Here is a 16,359-nt window from a genome sequence, read left to right as displayed (position 1 = left end):
AAAGCAAGCTGTCTCTGTGATGAATACCCTCAGCCTGGCAGCAGCTCTCCGGCTCCCTCACCTCTCTGACTGCTTCCAGGTCTCCACACCGGGCTCCTCTCCCCTCAGATGTCCGTTTCCTCCACACTCTATCCATGGGCTGGGGCCACTGGGCCACCCCCTCGATTCGCAGGTGTGTATTTCCAACCCCTGGTTTAACTCCAGGCCCCAAACTGCCTGGCTGCTTCCGGGATGTTGAGGTGCTCACTCAACCAGTCCTGCTTCCTGCCCTCTTGGTAACGGGATTATCACCTGCCAGCTCATCCAGCCATCTTTCTCCGTGGCCTGTGGCATTGATCCTACTGATTCTTCCAGAAAGCTCTCAGACCAGTCCCAAAGCAACGGTCCAGTCAGGTGGTAGTATTAATGTGGTGGGCAGAATGGTCTCCCAAAGATGCCCATGCCCTGATCCCCAGAACCTGGGAATATGCTCCATGAGGTGGCCAAAGGGACTGTGCCGATGTCAAGGTTACTAATCAGTGCTCTTAAAAGAGGGAGACTAAGGACTTCCCTGGTGTTGCAGTGGTTAAGAATCCGCCTGCCAATGCAGGGGACACGGGTTCGAGCCCTGGTACGGGAAGATCCCACATGCCATGGAGCAACGAAGCCCGCATGCCACAAGTACTGAGCTTGCGCTCCAGAGCCCACGAGCCACAACTACTGAGCCCACGTGCCACAACTACTGAATCTGCATGCTTAGAGCCCGTGCTCCACAACAAGAGAAGCTACTGCAATGAGAAGCCTGTGCACCGCAACAAAGAGTAACCCTCGCTCGCTGCAACTAGAGAAAGCCTGTGCTCAGCAACGAAGACCAAACCCAGCCAAAAACTTTTTAAAATTTTTTTAAAAAGTGGGAGACTATCCTGGGTTATCCAGGTGGGACTAATTGAACTCCACCAGTCCTTATAAGCAGAGAACTTACTCTGGCTGGATTGGAGAGATAAGTGGTGTTTCTTGCTGGGCCCCCACTTAACAGCCCCAATGCTCCTCTTCCTGGGAAAGCACCAGGTCAACGTTTCCTCTTTACCCAAATCCCCCCCTAGATGGCACCACCTCAGTCTGTTGCATGAATGAGGATCAGGAGAACATTGATCTCACATTTCACTGACAACCCCCATTCTCCATTCCACAGGGTGGAATTTCCCTAGCTTAGTCAATTATCTTGTTATCTCAGTTAACTGAGAATTTCCAATTTAGATATTAGATGTTCCCAAAGCTAAATTTACACTCAAAAAGTGAAGTTTCTGTTTTTAGAAGCTTGAGTCAGCTCAGTCTGAAACTCAGCCCCACCTCCCCCGACTAGCTGTGTGATTTGGGCCAGTTCCTTAACCTTTCTGAGTCCCATGTCCATGTCATCAAATGAGGATAATAATGATAATAGTAGTTCTCACCCGCACAGGATTTGTTTTGTGGATATAATTCTATAAATATATATACAGAACATACATAGATGATGTATAAAGCCATGTGAGATGCAGTAAGTAGTCCATAAATGTATGCTGTAGCTGTTTGCATTATGTATGCTATTCAAAAGATTATGATCTTTCTTTCATCTCACATCCATCAGAATGGCTACTATAAAAAAAAAAGGGAAATCACAAGTGTTGGTGAGGACGCAGGGAAAGTGGAACCCTTGTGCCCTGTTGTGAGAATGTAACTTGGTGCAGCCACTATGGAAAACAGCATGGCAGTTCCTCAAACAATTAAAAATAAAATTATCATATGATCCAGCAAGTCTACTTTTGGGTATATATCCCAAAGAACTGAAAGCAGGGCCTTGAAGAGATATTTATACACCCATGTTCATAGCATTGTTTGCAACAGCCAAAAGGTGGAAACAACCCAAGTGTCCATCAGTAGATGAATGAATAAACAAAATGTGGTGAATCCACACAATGGAATATTATTCAGCCTTAAAAAAGGAAGGAAATTCGGACACATGCTACAGCATGGATGAACATGGACATTATACTCAGTGAAAGGACATTATACTCAGTGAAAGAAGCCAGTCATGAAAAGACAAATACTGTTATGATTCTACTTATATGAGATACCCAGAGTAGCCAAGGTCATAGAGACAGAAAGCAGAATGGTGGTTGCTGGGGGCTGGGATGGGGGGACAAGGGGAGTTGTTGTTTCATGGGTGCAGTTTCAGTTCTGCAAGATTCAAAGAGTTCTGGAGATGGATGGGGGTGATGGCTGCACAACAGTGTGAATATATTTAATGCCACTGAACTGCACACAATAAAAGTGGTTAAGATGGTAAATTTTATGTTATGCATATCTTACCACAATAAAAAAAAATGAGAAAAATGAGATCACGATCTAGCCCTTTCCTCTGAACATTTTCCTCTTGGAAGCCCTCCATCTGCTGGTAAGAAACTAGTCCCATCAATTGCTGTGCTGGGTACTGACCAATGAAATCAGCCGCCAGTTCCCAAACAGGGGACAAAACATTCCCTGAGGACTGGTGAGACCTATCAGGTGAACCACCAGAGCAAGGAGCACTTGGGGAGAAGCCAGGGGTGAGGTGGGGGGGAGGGGGGAGGATGGGAGCACGACCCAGGCAGGAGGACAAGCGCGATGCAGATGGGGAGCCAGCAAGTGCACCCTCCCAGGCCTGTTTCATTCCGTGGATTTCCCCACAGAGAGTCCACCTGTCACCTTCTGTCTCAAAATGCAGGTGTTCACTTAGAATAAGAGAAATGTGAATTAAAATGACACAGGTACCATACTTCACCCCGTAGATCAGTGAAGATCCAATGGGGGGTCAGCACCCTAGGCTGGGGAGGGAGTGGGAGACAGGCGTCCTCTGCTGGCAGGACACCACATCCGGAAACCTCTGGTGGGAAATTTGGCCATGCCCATCAGAGCTAGAGCTGTGTGTGTCCTTTGACAGAGCAGACATACCTGCATGTCCGTGAAATTATGCAAATAATAGGAAAATCCCAGCAGCCTTGTTTAATAATAATAAACAAGATTATGGTGTAGGCTCTGGTTCTTTCCTGAGAGGCAGCCCAGAACTGACAGGGGCCAGGAAAAGGGACGAGAGTCATCCGGCTGGATGGGATCTGGGGTATGTGTATGAGATCAGTCTGGCTTCACGACCCTCAGATCCCACGCGAGAAGGGCTGACACAGGCTGGAGAGATGGCTAAACCCATGAGAAAGGAGATGGCTGGCAGGACACTGACCACCGAGGGTGAGGTGTGGACACCAGCATTTCATCCCCCTGTCATGTCTGTTCTTTCTTTTTCTCTTCCATCTCCACCTTCCTAGCTGCAGCCCTGCACTGACTTGAGCTGTCCTAGAGCTCAGTCTTCTAGGGATCCTGGGACTTCCCCAGGGTGGGACTGGGGGAGTCCCTGGGGAGGGGTAGGGTCAGTCAGCCCTTCATTGTTTACCCTTCGCTTCTCTTTTCCTCAAAACAAAGTTTATTGAAAGAATACACTCACACACACACACACACACACACACGCAAGCAGGAGCTCTGCTGATCAAGAAGGGAGAGGGAGGGAGCACTGATGGTGGGGTTCTCAAAGTGTGGTCCTGGAATCAACTCCAGGGACTCCATTCCCCCCACCTGAACCTGGGGAGTATATAAATGTGAAGATTCCTGGGCCTTACCCCAAACCCACTGGGTCAGAATGCCTAGGAGTTCATGTTGAACAACCACTCTTAAACATGTGGAAAATCCAACAACCACTGGCTTTGGTGTTTCTTCATTCTGGAAGAACTGAGTCCCTTTCTCAGCAGAGTTTAAATAACAGCCATATCCAACTCTAAAAAATACAGTTTACAAGGCACATCAAATCATATAAATTATAACTTGCAAGGTTTAACTGTGAAATGAGCAAGGCTGAGGCTTTTGAGCCGTGTAAAATGGGAGAGGGGAGATTGTGAATAGAGCTCCTGATGGCTCATCTGCACACAGCAGCCGGGATGTTTACTGGCAGGTCTCCCCCTTGTTTACAATCCTTCAAGCCTTCTTCCCACTGCTTTCAGATAAAGATCAAAACCCATATGGTGACATGAAGGAGGCCGACTTGTCCCTTAGCCCTCCTCCTTCCCACTCTGACTTCTGGACGCCCTGGTTTTCTCTCAGTCCCTTGGGTTCACAATATGCTCTTCCACCCCAGGGCCCTTGCACATGCCATTCCCTTCTCCTTTTATCTAGTTAAGTCCTCCTTGTCTTCCATATTCCTTTCCTTTACAGCCCCAATGTTGGAATGGAATTAGTCACACCTTTGTGGGATCATTTGACTTATTTCTCTCTCTCCTGGCAGCTTCCTGATGGCAGGGACCATGTCCAGTTCTGACATCACTGTACCCCTAGACTTGGCTCGGTGCTGAGGCTCTGGGTAAATACTGTGCAATGAATGAGTGATAGCAACAGTTATCACTGTTGACTATAAACACTTCTCACTAGCCTGGCTATAAACAGGCTTCCTACTGCCTTAGGGAACCAAACTCCTTACAGGATATAGAAAAAAGTCTGGAGGGTAAAACCCTGCAAATATCAATATTGATTTTTCCCTGAGCCAAATGATTACAAGTGACTTTTATTTTCTTCCTTATATTTTCCTTTCTCCCAATTTTTAAAAACAAGAAGCATGTAACTACCTTCCATTATCGGAAAGAGTAAATGATGTTGAAATACTACGATACCAATAGTCAAAACAACATGTCAACCTTGCTGATGAGTAGAAATCTTTAGAAGCATGACTGCCTATTCTTTAGGATTGATCCAGGCAAATAAAACAAACAATCTTTTTTATTTGCTAGATGTAACCTCTGGGTAATTGCAAGGATGATTTTTAGTAATATAAATCCCTGAAATTTTTTTTTTTTTTTTTTTTTTTGCGGTACACGGGCCTCTCACTGTTGTGGCCTCTCCCGTTGCGGAGCTCACGCTCCAGACACGCTGGCTCAGCGGCCATGGCTCACGGGCCCAGCCGCTCCGCGGCATGTGGGATATTCCCGGACCGGGGCACGAACCCGTGTCCCTTGTATCGGCAGGCGGACTCTCAACCACTTCGCCACCAGGAAAGCCTAGTGACGTATTTCTTAAGCTAAGTCCGAGGAGCAGTAAGCAGTCAATTATTTATATACAATGAATGCAACTCAATTTCTGTCTAGTTAATAACTGTCTTCATTAGTTCCCTTTTCCAAATGGCTTATTAATGTCAGTGGATCCTCATCTCAACCCTGTGCACCTCTGAGGATTCTTCTCAGTCTCTGTTTTAGGAGACCATAATAATGATCATTGTGACATTCACTGAGCACCACATGCCAGGCTCTTTATATGCATTTCTCACTTAATCCTCAGAATAACCCTGTGAGGTAAGAGGTTTACAGACAGGGAAAAGGAGCTCAGAGTGATTAAGTAATTTGGTTGAAGTCACTCAGCCACAAAGTAGCCTAATGAGATTCAAACCCAGCTCTGTCTATCTCCAAAGCCTGGGCTTTTAAAAATTACTACAGTTTTCTAATATCATAGTCCGGTTCAAAACAGAGATCTCTGTCTCTACTTTAGCCAGACAGGAAATAAAACTACCCCAAATCTATGCCTTGTTAGGATAAAGAAGAAACTACAGTTCTTCTTCTTCTTCTTTTTCCTCCCACTTTGCACACTGCACAGATGTTCTGTGTCCTTGAAGGGAGACCATATCATGGAGGAGAATCTCACGGGGAGGTTCATGGAGTTATCTTTAAATCTGTTGCGTTTACAATAAACATTCTCAGAAAACTAGGAATAAAGGGGGAAATTTCTCACTTGGTAAGAACATGTATAAAAACCCTACAGCTAACCTCCTACTTAATGGTGAAAGAGTAACTGCTTTCCCCTAAGGTCAGGAACAAGCGAATATAAGGATTTATACACTGCTCTTGTTCAGCAGAGTCCTGGAAGTCTTAACCAGGGAAATAAAGCAAGGAAAAGAAGATTAAAAGCATTCAGATCTCCTTTTCTGAAAGAAGAAATAAAATTGTTCTTATTTGCAGATGACATGATTGTTTATGTATAAAATCCCAAGAAATCTACAAAAGCCCTTATATAAGAAAGTGCAGTTAAGGTTCCAAGATACCAAGAAGCATACAAAAATCAACTGTATTTCTATATACTGTCAATGAACATGTGGACACCAAAATTAAAAATATAATACCATTTACAATCACTCAAAAAAAAATAGAGACATAGTTAAGTGTAAATCTAACAAAACATGTTCAGGACTCGTATGCTGAAAACTACAAAACATTCATGACAGACACTGAATAAATGGAGAAATATACCATGTTCATGAATTGGAAGACAATGTAGGAGTATATCAATTATTCTCACATTGATATATAGGATAAAACACAATTCCAATCAAAATTACAGCATGATATTTTGTGTATACAGACAGGCTTACACTAAAATGTAAATGGAAAGGCAAAGGAACTAGAATAGGTTAAAAAATTTCTTTAAAGAAAAGTGGGAGGAATCACACTACCTGATTTAAGACTTACATAGCGACAGTAATCAAGGCTATGTCATAATGGTAGATCCATTAGGACAAATAGATCCATGAAACATAATAGGGAACTAAGAAGTAGCCCCCATAGAAAGTATGGCCAGATTATTTTTGACAAACGTGCAAAAGCAATTCAATGGAGAAAGGATAGTCTTTTCAACAAATGGTTCTGGAACAACTAAATATCCACATGCAAGAAAAATGAACTTTGACCTAAATCTCACATCATAAATGACAGTGAACCCAAAATGGTTCATAGATTTAAAAATAAAACTATAAAACACTTAGAAGAAAACATAAGAGAAAATCCTCAGGGTCAGGGACGTTGTGGCATGTTCTTAGACATGACACTAAAAGCATGATCTATAAAAGAAAAAATAACTAACTGGACTTCATCAAGAGTTAAAGCTTTTGCTCTGTGAAATACTCTGCTAAGAGAATGAGAAGACAAGCTACGGATGGGAGAAAATATTTGCAAACCATCTATCTGACAAGGGACTCATATCTAAAATACATAAAGAATTCTCAAAACTCAATGGTAAAAAACTAAACAATTCGATTAGAGACACTTAAAAGATATGAAGAGATATTTCACTGAAGAGGATATGCAGAAGGCAAACACATACATGAAAAGACATTTAACATCACTATCGATTTGGAAAATGCAAGTTAAGACTATGATGAGCTACCACTACACACTTACTAAAACAGCTAAAATGAAAAACAGTGTTTATGCTAATTGCTGGTGAGGATGTGTCTCATACATTGCTGGTGGAAATGAAAAATGGTACAGCAACGCTGGATAAGACTGGCAGTTTTTTTACAAACCGAATATATATAAACACATATGTTAATCCATGCAATCATACTCCTGAGCATTTATCACAGAGAAATAAAAACTTATGTTCACACAAAAACCTGTACACAAATGTTTATAGTACATTTATTTGTAATAGCCCCAAATGGAAACAAAATGTCCTTCAAAAAGTGAATGGTTAAACATAGGTGATACGTCCATACCGTGGACTATTACTCAGCAATAAAAGAACAAGCTAATAACCTAAATGGATGTCAAGGGCACTACACTGACTAAAAAAAAAAAATCAATCACAAAGGTCATACATACATGATGAAAATTATAGAGACGGAGAACAGATTAGTGGTTTTCGGAGCGTGGGGACGATGGTGGGAGGAGGAATTGTGACTATAAAAGGAGCATCACAAGGGACATCTCTGATAATGGAATACTCCTATATCCTGAGGGCCACACCCAAATCCACACGTGGTAAAATGGCACAGGACTCCACACATGCTTCGTGCCATTCCCTCTACTATTTGTGCATCTATAATTATTTCAAAATAAAGTTTAAAAAAATCTGTTGAGTGAAGTCTGAGAGTGGTCTGCCTTTCACAGTCCTAAAGGGATTCCATTGCATTTCTCTTTCTGCTTCAATATTTTAATCCCTTTCAAAATGTTAAAAGGCTCAAAGCCACTGTTTTTATAATTCCTTACTTACAATTTCTTCCAACTTCCTTGGCTGTCAATGAGCTGGGACTGTGGACCAAGCCACAGCTAATTCAGAGAATGGAATGAAATGAAGTGAGAGAGCGCTGAGGCCATGCCCAGGGCTTACCCTGATTTACTACTTGGAGGTATGGGGGCGAGGGAGGGCTCTGAGGGGCCCATAGTCTCCAGAAGCTCTGGAAAGGGCGAGAGGCCATTGCTCAAGCTGGGCACTTCAGGTGGCCGTGGCTGCCAGACGCGGAGCAGGTGAAGGTCAAGCATCAGCTCTAAGCCCACCTTCCAAACCACGCCATCAGGGTGGGACACTGCACACACAGTCAGCAAAGGACACAGGGCCCATCGCACTTTGCACTGTGCTCATTCTTACCACATGTGCCAGGGAGACCCAGCACATGCTGGGATTGGTTATTGGTGGCACAACGAGGAAGGCTGGGACTGTTAGCCAGAGGCTGTGCTTTACAAGAGACTGGAGTCCACAGAACAGTAAGGACTTTTGGTGGTGTGAGGGGTAGGGAGGGTCGGGGACTGGCTAGGAAGAGGTCTTACCTCTAAAACAAGGTCTGAATTTTCATGCCTTCCAATCGTAGTGCTTTTATTCAGGACAAAATAGCCTTCTGCACTCTTTAGATAGGCTTTCATATTCTCTGCTTTCCCTATAAAAGGTTTTCAGAAAACAATTTTGTTAGAAAAATACAGTCCTCTAATTATTCAATGTCATATTTAGAATGAATGGAATACACCATAATGTCCACAGGAGAAGTCAGCAGAGGTAGGAGTGGATAGCTGGATTTAACAATGATCACAATGATAATTCTGCACATTTTTAAGACTGTCCTTTTAACAGTGATAGCCGGCATAGATGAGCTCGCTTCTGATCACAAGAGGACATCCTTTATGTAACTCAGAGCACAAACAAGCAATAGCAAAAAAAAAAAAACCCAAACAAATCTGAATTCCACTGATAACCGCTCTCCACCTCCCATTAAGCTTAGTTTGGGGTTAGTTATCTGACAGAATCAAATACTCAGTGTTACTAACCCACCACTTACTAGCTCTGTGACTCTGAGTGAGTTACTTATTCTCTCTCTATGCCTCTGTTTCCTCATCTGTAAAATGGGGCTAATGATACTCTGTATCCCAAAGAGTTTTGTGAGGATTAAATGTGAAGCATCTAGAATGGTGATTGCTACACTAAACACCCATTTGTCCTACTGTGATTGTGACTGTTATTAATCTTGGGCTTCTGAACTTTGACTCAAGAAACTCCAACTTCTACAGAGCTTCTTAAAGTGTGGAAGAGTCAGTCATCAAGGAAATGGGCATTAGAAGATACTTTCTTTTTAAGTCACCGCATTCCTTCATATATTTAGGTTAAAAAAAAATGATTTCCAAAGACAAAATATCAAGATTATAGCTTAGCTGTACGGTCAAGACTCTGTACGTATCTTTTGCTGGCATTTTATTATGAAAATGTCAAACACACAGAAAAGTTGAAAGAAGTGGATCGTGAACTTCTATAGAACCACCACTCAGATTCTACAATCAACATTTTGTTCTATTTGCTTTATCACATATCTACCCATCTATACATTTTATATTTTAATGCATTTCAAAGTAAACCCTATAAATGTTTTTAAATTTTATTTATTTATTTTTGGCTGTGTTGGGTCTTCGTTTCTGTGCGAGGGCTTTCTCTAGTTGCGGCAAGCAGGGGCCACTCTTCATCACGGTGCACGGGCCTCTCGCTATCGCGGCCTCTCATGTTGTGGAGCACAGGCTCCAGATGTGCAGGCTCAGTAGTTGTGGCTCATGGGCCTAGTTGCTCCGCGGCACATGGGATCTTCCCAGACCAGGGCTCGAACCCATGTCCCCTGTATTAGAAGGCAGATTCTCAACCACTGGGAAGCCCTATACATGTTTTTAAATTTTTTTATTTTTATTTATTTATTATTATTATTTTTTTTTTAGTGGTACGCGGGCCTCTCACTGTTGTGGCATCTCCCGTTGCGGAGCACAGGCTCCGGATGCACAGGCTCAGAGGCCATGGCTCACGGGCCCAGCCACTCCGCGGCATGTGGGATCCTCCCAGACCGGGGCACAAACCTGTGTCCCCTGCATCGGCAGGCGGACTCTCAACCACTGTGCCACCAGGGAAGCCCATATATACATGTGTTTTAAATCATAAAAATTTCAGTGACTTCAGCTGGTTCCAAGATTTTGATGATAATTCACATGATATTTGAATTCTGATCCATCTCAGTGCCATGTCAAAGATAGTCTCTTTTCTTTTTTTTCCTTTTTTTTTTTTTTTTTGGCTGTGTTGGGTCTTCGTTGCTGCATGTGGGCTTTCTCTAGTTGCGGCGAGAGGAGGCTACTCTTCCTCACAGTGTGCAGGCTTCTCATTGTGGTGGCTTCTCCTGTTGTGGAGCATGGGCTCTAGGTGTGCAGGCTTCAGTAGTTGGAGCACGTGGGCTCAGTAGTTGCGGCACACGGGCCCTAGTTGTGGCTCGCTGGCTCTAGAGTGCAGGCTCAGTAGTTGTGGTGCACTGGCTTAGTTGCTCCGAGGCATGTAGGACCTTCCTGGACCAGGGCTCGAACCCGTGTCCCCTGCATTGGCAGGCGGATTCTTAACCGCTGAGCCACCAGGAAAGTCCCCAAAGTCTCTTTTCAACTGAAAGGTCACTGAAGTGTGAAGTTGTTAGACTGTGGATAAAAACAAAAATCGTCTAGGTCTGACCGTAGAGGGTCTCCGGTCTGGCTCTGCTTTCCATCAACATCTCCATCATCATTCCGTCACTGAATCCCTACTAAGTGCCAGGCACTGGGCTGTCCTTTTACACACGTGGCCTCTTTTCACCCTCAGAACCACCCTGCGAGGCAGGTGTCAGTATTGTCCTGCTTTACAAATGAGGAAACTGAGACTCAGAGAAGTTAAGGTCACACAATAGTAAGTGTGTGACAACTCTGGGCCTTTGCATGTAACCAGTGGACAAACCTCCATTGCTGCTGCTGGGGCAGAGTAGGGGTGGGGGAATTGCACTGTCTGCTGACACTTGGGACATGTAGTAAAAGAAAGTCCTTGAAACCAGCATTCTATGCTCTGAAAGGAAGACGAGACCCTACCTGGGGGTAAGAGAAATAAAAATAAGCAGGATAGTTTATATTTGTAAACTTTGAGGCCTGTGGATGTCCCACAAATATTGATGCTTTCAGATAATGAGAAATACATTTGATTAAGTTCGCTGTCATGTATACAGGGGAAAAGACATTTCCTCTTCCCAAAGAACCATGCTCTGCTGCCTTCAGTTATTAATCTTCAATTGCAGAGGACCATGTTAGCACGCAACACATTCAAGTCTAATTAAGCTAAAATGGAAACTTCCAAGAAATGTCTCTTCTGCAGGAAAACCACAGGAAACGCCACTAATCGAAAACTTAAACTTGGATCATGTGCATATTTGTTTTTTAGCTCTCACCCCAGACGTCCCCAAGGCTGGGGTCTTCTCTCTGCTCAGATGTCCCCCCTCGGGGCAACCACCTGACTGACCACTCTGGCTAAAGGCACCCTCAGTCATGTTATTCCCCTGCTAGTTTTCCCCTGCTGTGTTTCCTTCCTTGTACTTATCATTCTCTGACATGTTCTTGTTCCTTTCTTTAGTTATGCTTGCTGTTGGTTTCTCTTTCACTAAGATATATGTTCCTGGAAAACCAGGACTGTGTTCATTTTGTTCAGAAGCGATTCTTCATGGGTATTTTGTGTTTGTACCCATCTTCAGAGCAAAGGCATTGAAAGATTTTGTCCTGCACTCACTTTCCGAGGATGCTTGTATGGTAAACAGCCTGGGAGGATAGAGGTAATGTTTCTAATAAAGATAACAGCTCCTTCTGGGGCAAAAGTTGGGCAAGTTTGCTTGCAGCCCCTTTCAAAGATTGCAGTTTCCTGAGTTTGGAGTTCCTTACCTGGGACACAGACCCACTGTGCGCACAGCATCCACACTGGCTGCTCTGCACCACCCCGAGGGACTTTCAGGGCAACAGGAACCAATGTGCATATGCAGCTCTGATGCCTGTTATGTCAGCTGTGCTGTGAGTAATCAAGTTCTTTGTTTCTGGCCCAGGAGTCTCCTGTCTTCTGCCAGGAACTATAAGCTGGGCAGGCTAACTTACTAACTTTCAAACAGGGTCAAATGTCAGACCCTTTGCAGTTCCTGCCAGTTCTGTGCATTACCCCTTCTCCAGGACAGGGGGCGGCGGGGGGGCAGAACCTGACACATAGTAGGTGCTTGGGAAACACTTGCTGAGTGAATGAAAATACAAAGGACACCTCAAAGCAAGTCAGTACAGCCAGCTGGCTAGGAAGCTTTGATAGTAACTACCTTTCATTTTTCCTGTCAGTATCTAGCTTAGATGACTCCTTGGAAAACCTAAATTCTATCTCTTTAGCTTTTGGATTGGACAATATTTCTCCACCTTCATTTTGCCCTGTGCATCACTTCCTTGCATGAAAACACTGTCAAAGTAATTTGAATGTGTGGAGCTCTGTGAATTCGTTCTTACTCAGCGCCATGGAGCACCAGCCACAGGAAAGAGCAAAAGGGCTTCAGTCATCTGCGTTCCCCCGACCACTTTGGATGGCTCAGAATTGGGCTATAGGAACAAACTTTCTTTTGAGGTTTACAGTGGCCTCAAAGTTCCTTAAACAAGGGGAGTTCAGGTAAGGGGCGGGTGTGTGTGTGTGTGTGTCTCTGACCATTGGGTGGGTGTTGTCCATAAATCATGGGAAACAGGGGTTCCTCTCTTAATCCCAGCTACACCCACATGACATCCAAGAGCTGGTGCCCAGGAGAGGCTTAAAGCTCCCGTGCCGCCTCCCTTGGGGGGCGAGGTAGGGGCTGCACTTAGGAAGGAATGGCTGGTGTTGGGGCACCTTTTCTGGGGTGCTCCTGGCGACCCGAGCCTGGATCAGAGAGTTCGGACTCGGCTGGCGCCGGGTCCCCTGCCTACCCCAACGCCCTTGACCTCGCAGGGCTGGCCTCCTCCGGCCCAGGTTTCCGCCCGCCGCCTCCTCGCGCGCCGCTCTCACCTGGCCAGAGGAAGAAGCCCACGCCTCGTCCTCCGCCGAGAGCCCTGACCTCCGCTCTGCCGCCCTCCCGCGGAGTCTCCAGGCGAAGGCCCGCAGACCGCGCGCCCGCCCGGCCTTTTTACAAACGTCGCCACGGCAACGCCATTCTGACGGCCGAGCTGGGGAGGGGCGTGGCGTGCGCGGCGCCCGAGGATGAGGGGGAGGTGCGCTGGGAGCACCCGGCCAATTACAGCCCGCTGCAGCGCTGCGAGCCCTCCCTGACCGGCCCGCTAGAGGATGGAGAAACAGGCTCAGTGTTCACAGAAGTAGCTCCAAGTCGTACAGCGGGGAAGGAGCAGCCTCAAGAATCCTTCCTACTGACCTTAGCTCTAAGTTCGGTGCGTTGAGGAGGGGGTGGTCAGGCGTGGGAGGGTAATGGAGCTGAGCCACGAGAAGCTTGGAGGTTAGTACCCCCCGTCCCACCCGAAACTCTAGTTCTCTCTGTTGTGGAGGAGAAAACAGAGTAAGCTGGGGGGGACCATCACTTCTGGGGGTGGGGGTGGAGATGGGAGATGGGTGGGGTGGAAGGAACACTTCTAAAAGAATGGAAGATTCTCCCACGTGCTAGGGAAAGGGTATTTACAAGCCCACAGCCTTACTGTTCCTGTCCTTCCCTGTCAAAACTCGCGTTTATTCATTCATGTGTTCTTTACTTCTACAAACATCACCTGAGTCCCTACAAGGTCAGACGGTGGCCCCAGTGTTGACCTGGATCAGATCCTTAAGAAACCCCCCCGCACTCCCCATGGGCACGGGGCTGGGGGGATGGAGCGTGTGGAGAAGACATGCAAATGCCAACTATCTCCCCTCACCCCATGTCACCTTTTTCAAATCAGCCCCTTCTGTCTGGGAGCAGAACAGCCCTGCTGACTACCTACAGAATGCCTCATTTCCCTGGCAGGAAATGACGGACAAGGTGCCCCAAGACAAACTCAAAATATTCATCTGAGAAAGATGAAAGATGGCAGACTCCACTCTAGTCAATTAGAAGACGATATAAGAGAGAAAAATCATGGAAATAGATATGGGATGGAATATATGGTAAAGATGCTCCCGCATGCTTAGAGGCTCTTAGAAAATGCACATTCCCTGGCACAGACCTCAGAGATTCTGATTAGGCAACTCTGGAGCATGGTCCAGGAATGAATTTGTTGCATTCTTGCAAATTCCTTGTGCATTTGTTAAAAGCTTGGCAAAACCTCAGGACTTTTTCAACCCTGCAGTTGAATCGCAGAGCCCTCCCAGCACTTGTCCCTAGAAATCTCTTCCAGGCCCTCAGTCAGCCTGGAAGGTTCTGCCTGGGTTAGCTCCCTTCGACCAGAAAGACCTTAGGAATGTATGAGGAGTGACCACAGAGGCCGGGGCCCTGAGTGGTAACTTCAGAGGAACAGAGAGGGTCAGGCTCAACTCTCCAGGCACATTTCTGCCTCAGGGCCTTTGCAGTTACTGTTTCTTCTCCCTACCAGGCACTTCCCCCAGGGATCTCCTTCAGCTCCTTCAGATTTTTACTCAAATATCACCCTATTTAAAAGGGTCTTGGAATTCCCTGGCGGTCCAGTGTTTAGGACTCGGTGCTTTCACTGCCCGGTTCAATCCCTGGTCGATCCTGGAAGCCCCATGATGCCACCCAAAAAAACAAAACAAAACAAAAAACACCCCCCAAAAAACATGAATAACAAAACAAACACCTCACTCTATTGCTCTTCCCTTCATCTTACCACTCCTCTAACATGCTATTTATTTAGTTTCCTTCTCTTATTTGTTGTCAGTCTCCCCACTCCCAACTCCCCCCTGCCCCCCAACTTAAGCTCCATGAGGGCAGGGATTTTTTTTTTCTCTTTTGTTCACTGCTGTATCACTAGTACATAAAACAGTGCCTGAATGAACGAATGAGTGAATGAACAGGGGCAGCCCTTGCCACCCGCCCACAGCCTTGCCTCCTACTCTTGAGCTGCTGAGCTGAACTGTCCTTACCCCAGGACCTAGGCTTCTGTAGCCTTGGCCCTCGCCAGCCCCACCCCCATCTCCATGCTTGTCTTCAATGTCATCAACATGAGCACAGAACGCAACCCTGCTCATTGCCAGCCAGACCCTACAGAGCCCATCCAGGCCAGCCTGGAGCCGGAGCCGCCCTTGGCCCCCTGATAGGCTTGGGAGAGCATATGTTGCCATTAGTCCATCCCTCGATGAGGAAATACTAAACGGAGAACAAAGCTGACATTCAGGCTCACTGGAGCAGAAATTGCCAAATCTTGATTGGATCCTGCCGCTCCCCACAGGATGCCACAGTCATCTCAAAGGGTGTGTGAAAGTCTTAAAACCCAGTTCCATGTCATCCACTTAAATTTCCAAAACAGAAACTAAAATACCCCAATAACTCATGGCTTTAACATAGCATGTCCTGGGCTGAGTGAGAGTTGTACTTTGCGATGATGGGGTGTTCAAAATACTGCACCTGAGGAATTCCCTGGCGGTCCACTGGTTAGGACTTGGTGCTTTCACTGCCATGGCCCGGGTTCAATCCCTGGTGGGGAAATTAAGATTCCACAAGCCACACGGCATGGCCAAAAAAAAAAAAAGAGATTTCTAGTTTATATGGGCTCCTTGGTGATGCCTGTAATCAATCAATCTTCTTGAGCTCTGGGTGGCTACCAAGGCTGTACTGTATCTCCATCAACATCAGGATGCTGGTGTCTGAAAGGCCTGGGTCCAGGTCCCAGCTTTGTCATTCCCAGCTGTCCTCATAATACTGGAGCGAGTAATGTTAACTCTGGGCTTTCCACCCTCAGGGCACTGTCTCAGTCTTTCCTGTGGATCATCTCATTTAATCCTCACCATAACCTGGGGCAGTAGGTGTGTGTGAAACACCTGGAACAGGGAGCTCTGCAGAGAAGCGCTCAAAAATGTCGTGATGGGTATTATTTCTATCACATCACTCCCACTTGAACAGGAAAATAGGGCTCAAGAGACATGGAGGTATGTGACCAGGGTGACACAGCCAGAAAAGGATTTGAATCCAGATGACGGTGACGGGACGGTATTTTCCCCGGGGACCACAGGTGACAGGTGTCACAGCCACGAGACACCCATGCTCACCACCTGCTTTCCCTCAGCCCTGAACAATCTGGGCTTCTGGCTGTCCTGAAGTTTGGGCAGTGC

The 16,359-nt window shown here is 45.9% G+C and overlaps 2 protein-coding genes across 2 annotated transcripts in view; one reads left to right on the top strand and one right to left on the bottom strand.

Annotated features, from left to right (window-relative positions):
* LOC132494413 (forkhead-associated domain-containing protein 1-like) overlaps nucleotides 1–13,261 on the bottom strand; it is a 104,178-nt gene extending 90,917 nt beyond the window's left edge. The window contains exons 1-2 of the mRNA XM_060105501.1: nucleotides 13,162–13,261; nucleotides 8,625–8,731 (exon numbers count right to left, since the gene is read on the bottom strand). Of these exons, the coding sequence (XP_059961484.1) occupies nucleotides 8,625–8,717 (93 nt within the window). The 5' untranslated portion in view covers nucleotides 8,718–8,731; nucleotides 13,162–13,261. The remainder of the gene's footprint in view (nucleotides 1–8,624; nucleotides 8,732–13,161) is intronic.
* LOC132494286 (U3 small nucleolar RNA-associated protein 25 homolog) overlaps nucleotides 1–16,359 on the top strand; it is a 720,475-nt gene that overhangs the window by 273,159 nt on the left and 430,957 nt on the right. The window lies entirely within an intron of this gene.

This window comes from Mesoplodon densirostris, chromosome 7 (assembly GCF_025265405.1).
Source record: "Mesoplodon densirostris isolate mMesDen1 chromosome 7, mMesDen1 primary haplotype, whole genome shotgun sequence".
Taxonomy (NCBI): Eukaryota; Metazoa; Chordata; class Mammalia; order Artiodactyla; family Ziphiidae; genus Mesoplodon; species Mesoplodon densirostris.
The sequence above is the reverse complement of the archived record's forward strand: the minus strand, read 5'-3'. Positions and strand labels throughout refer to the sequence as shown.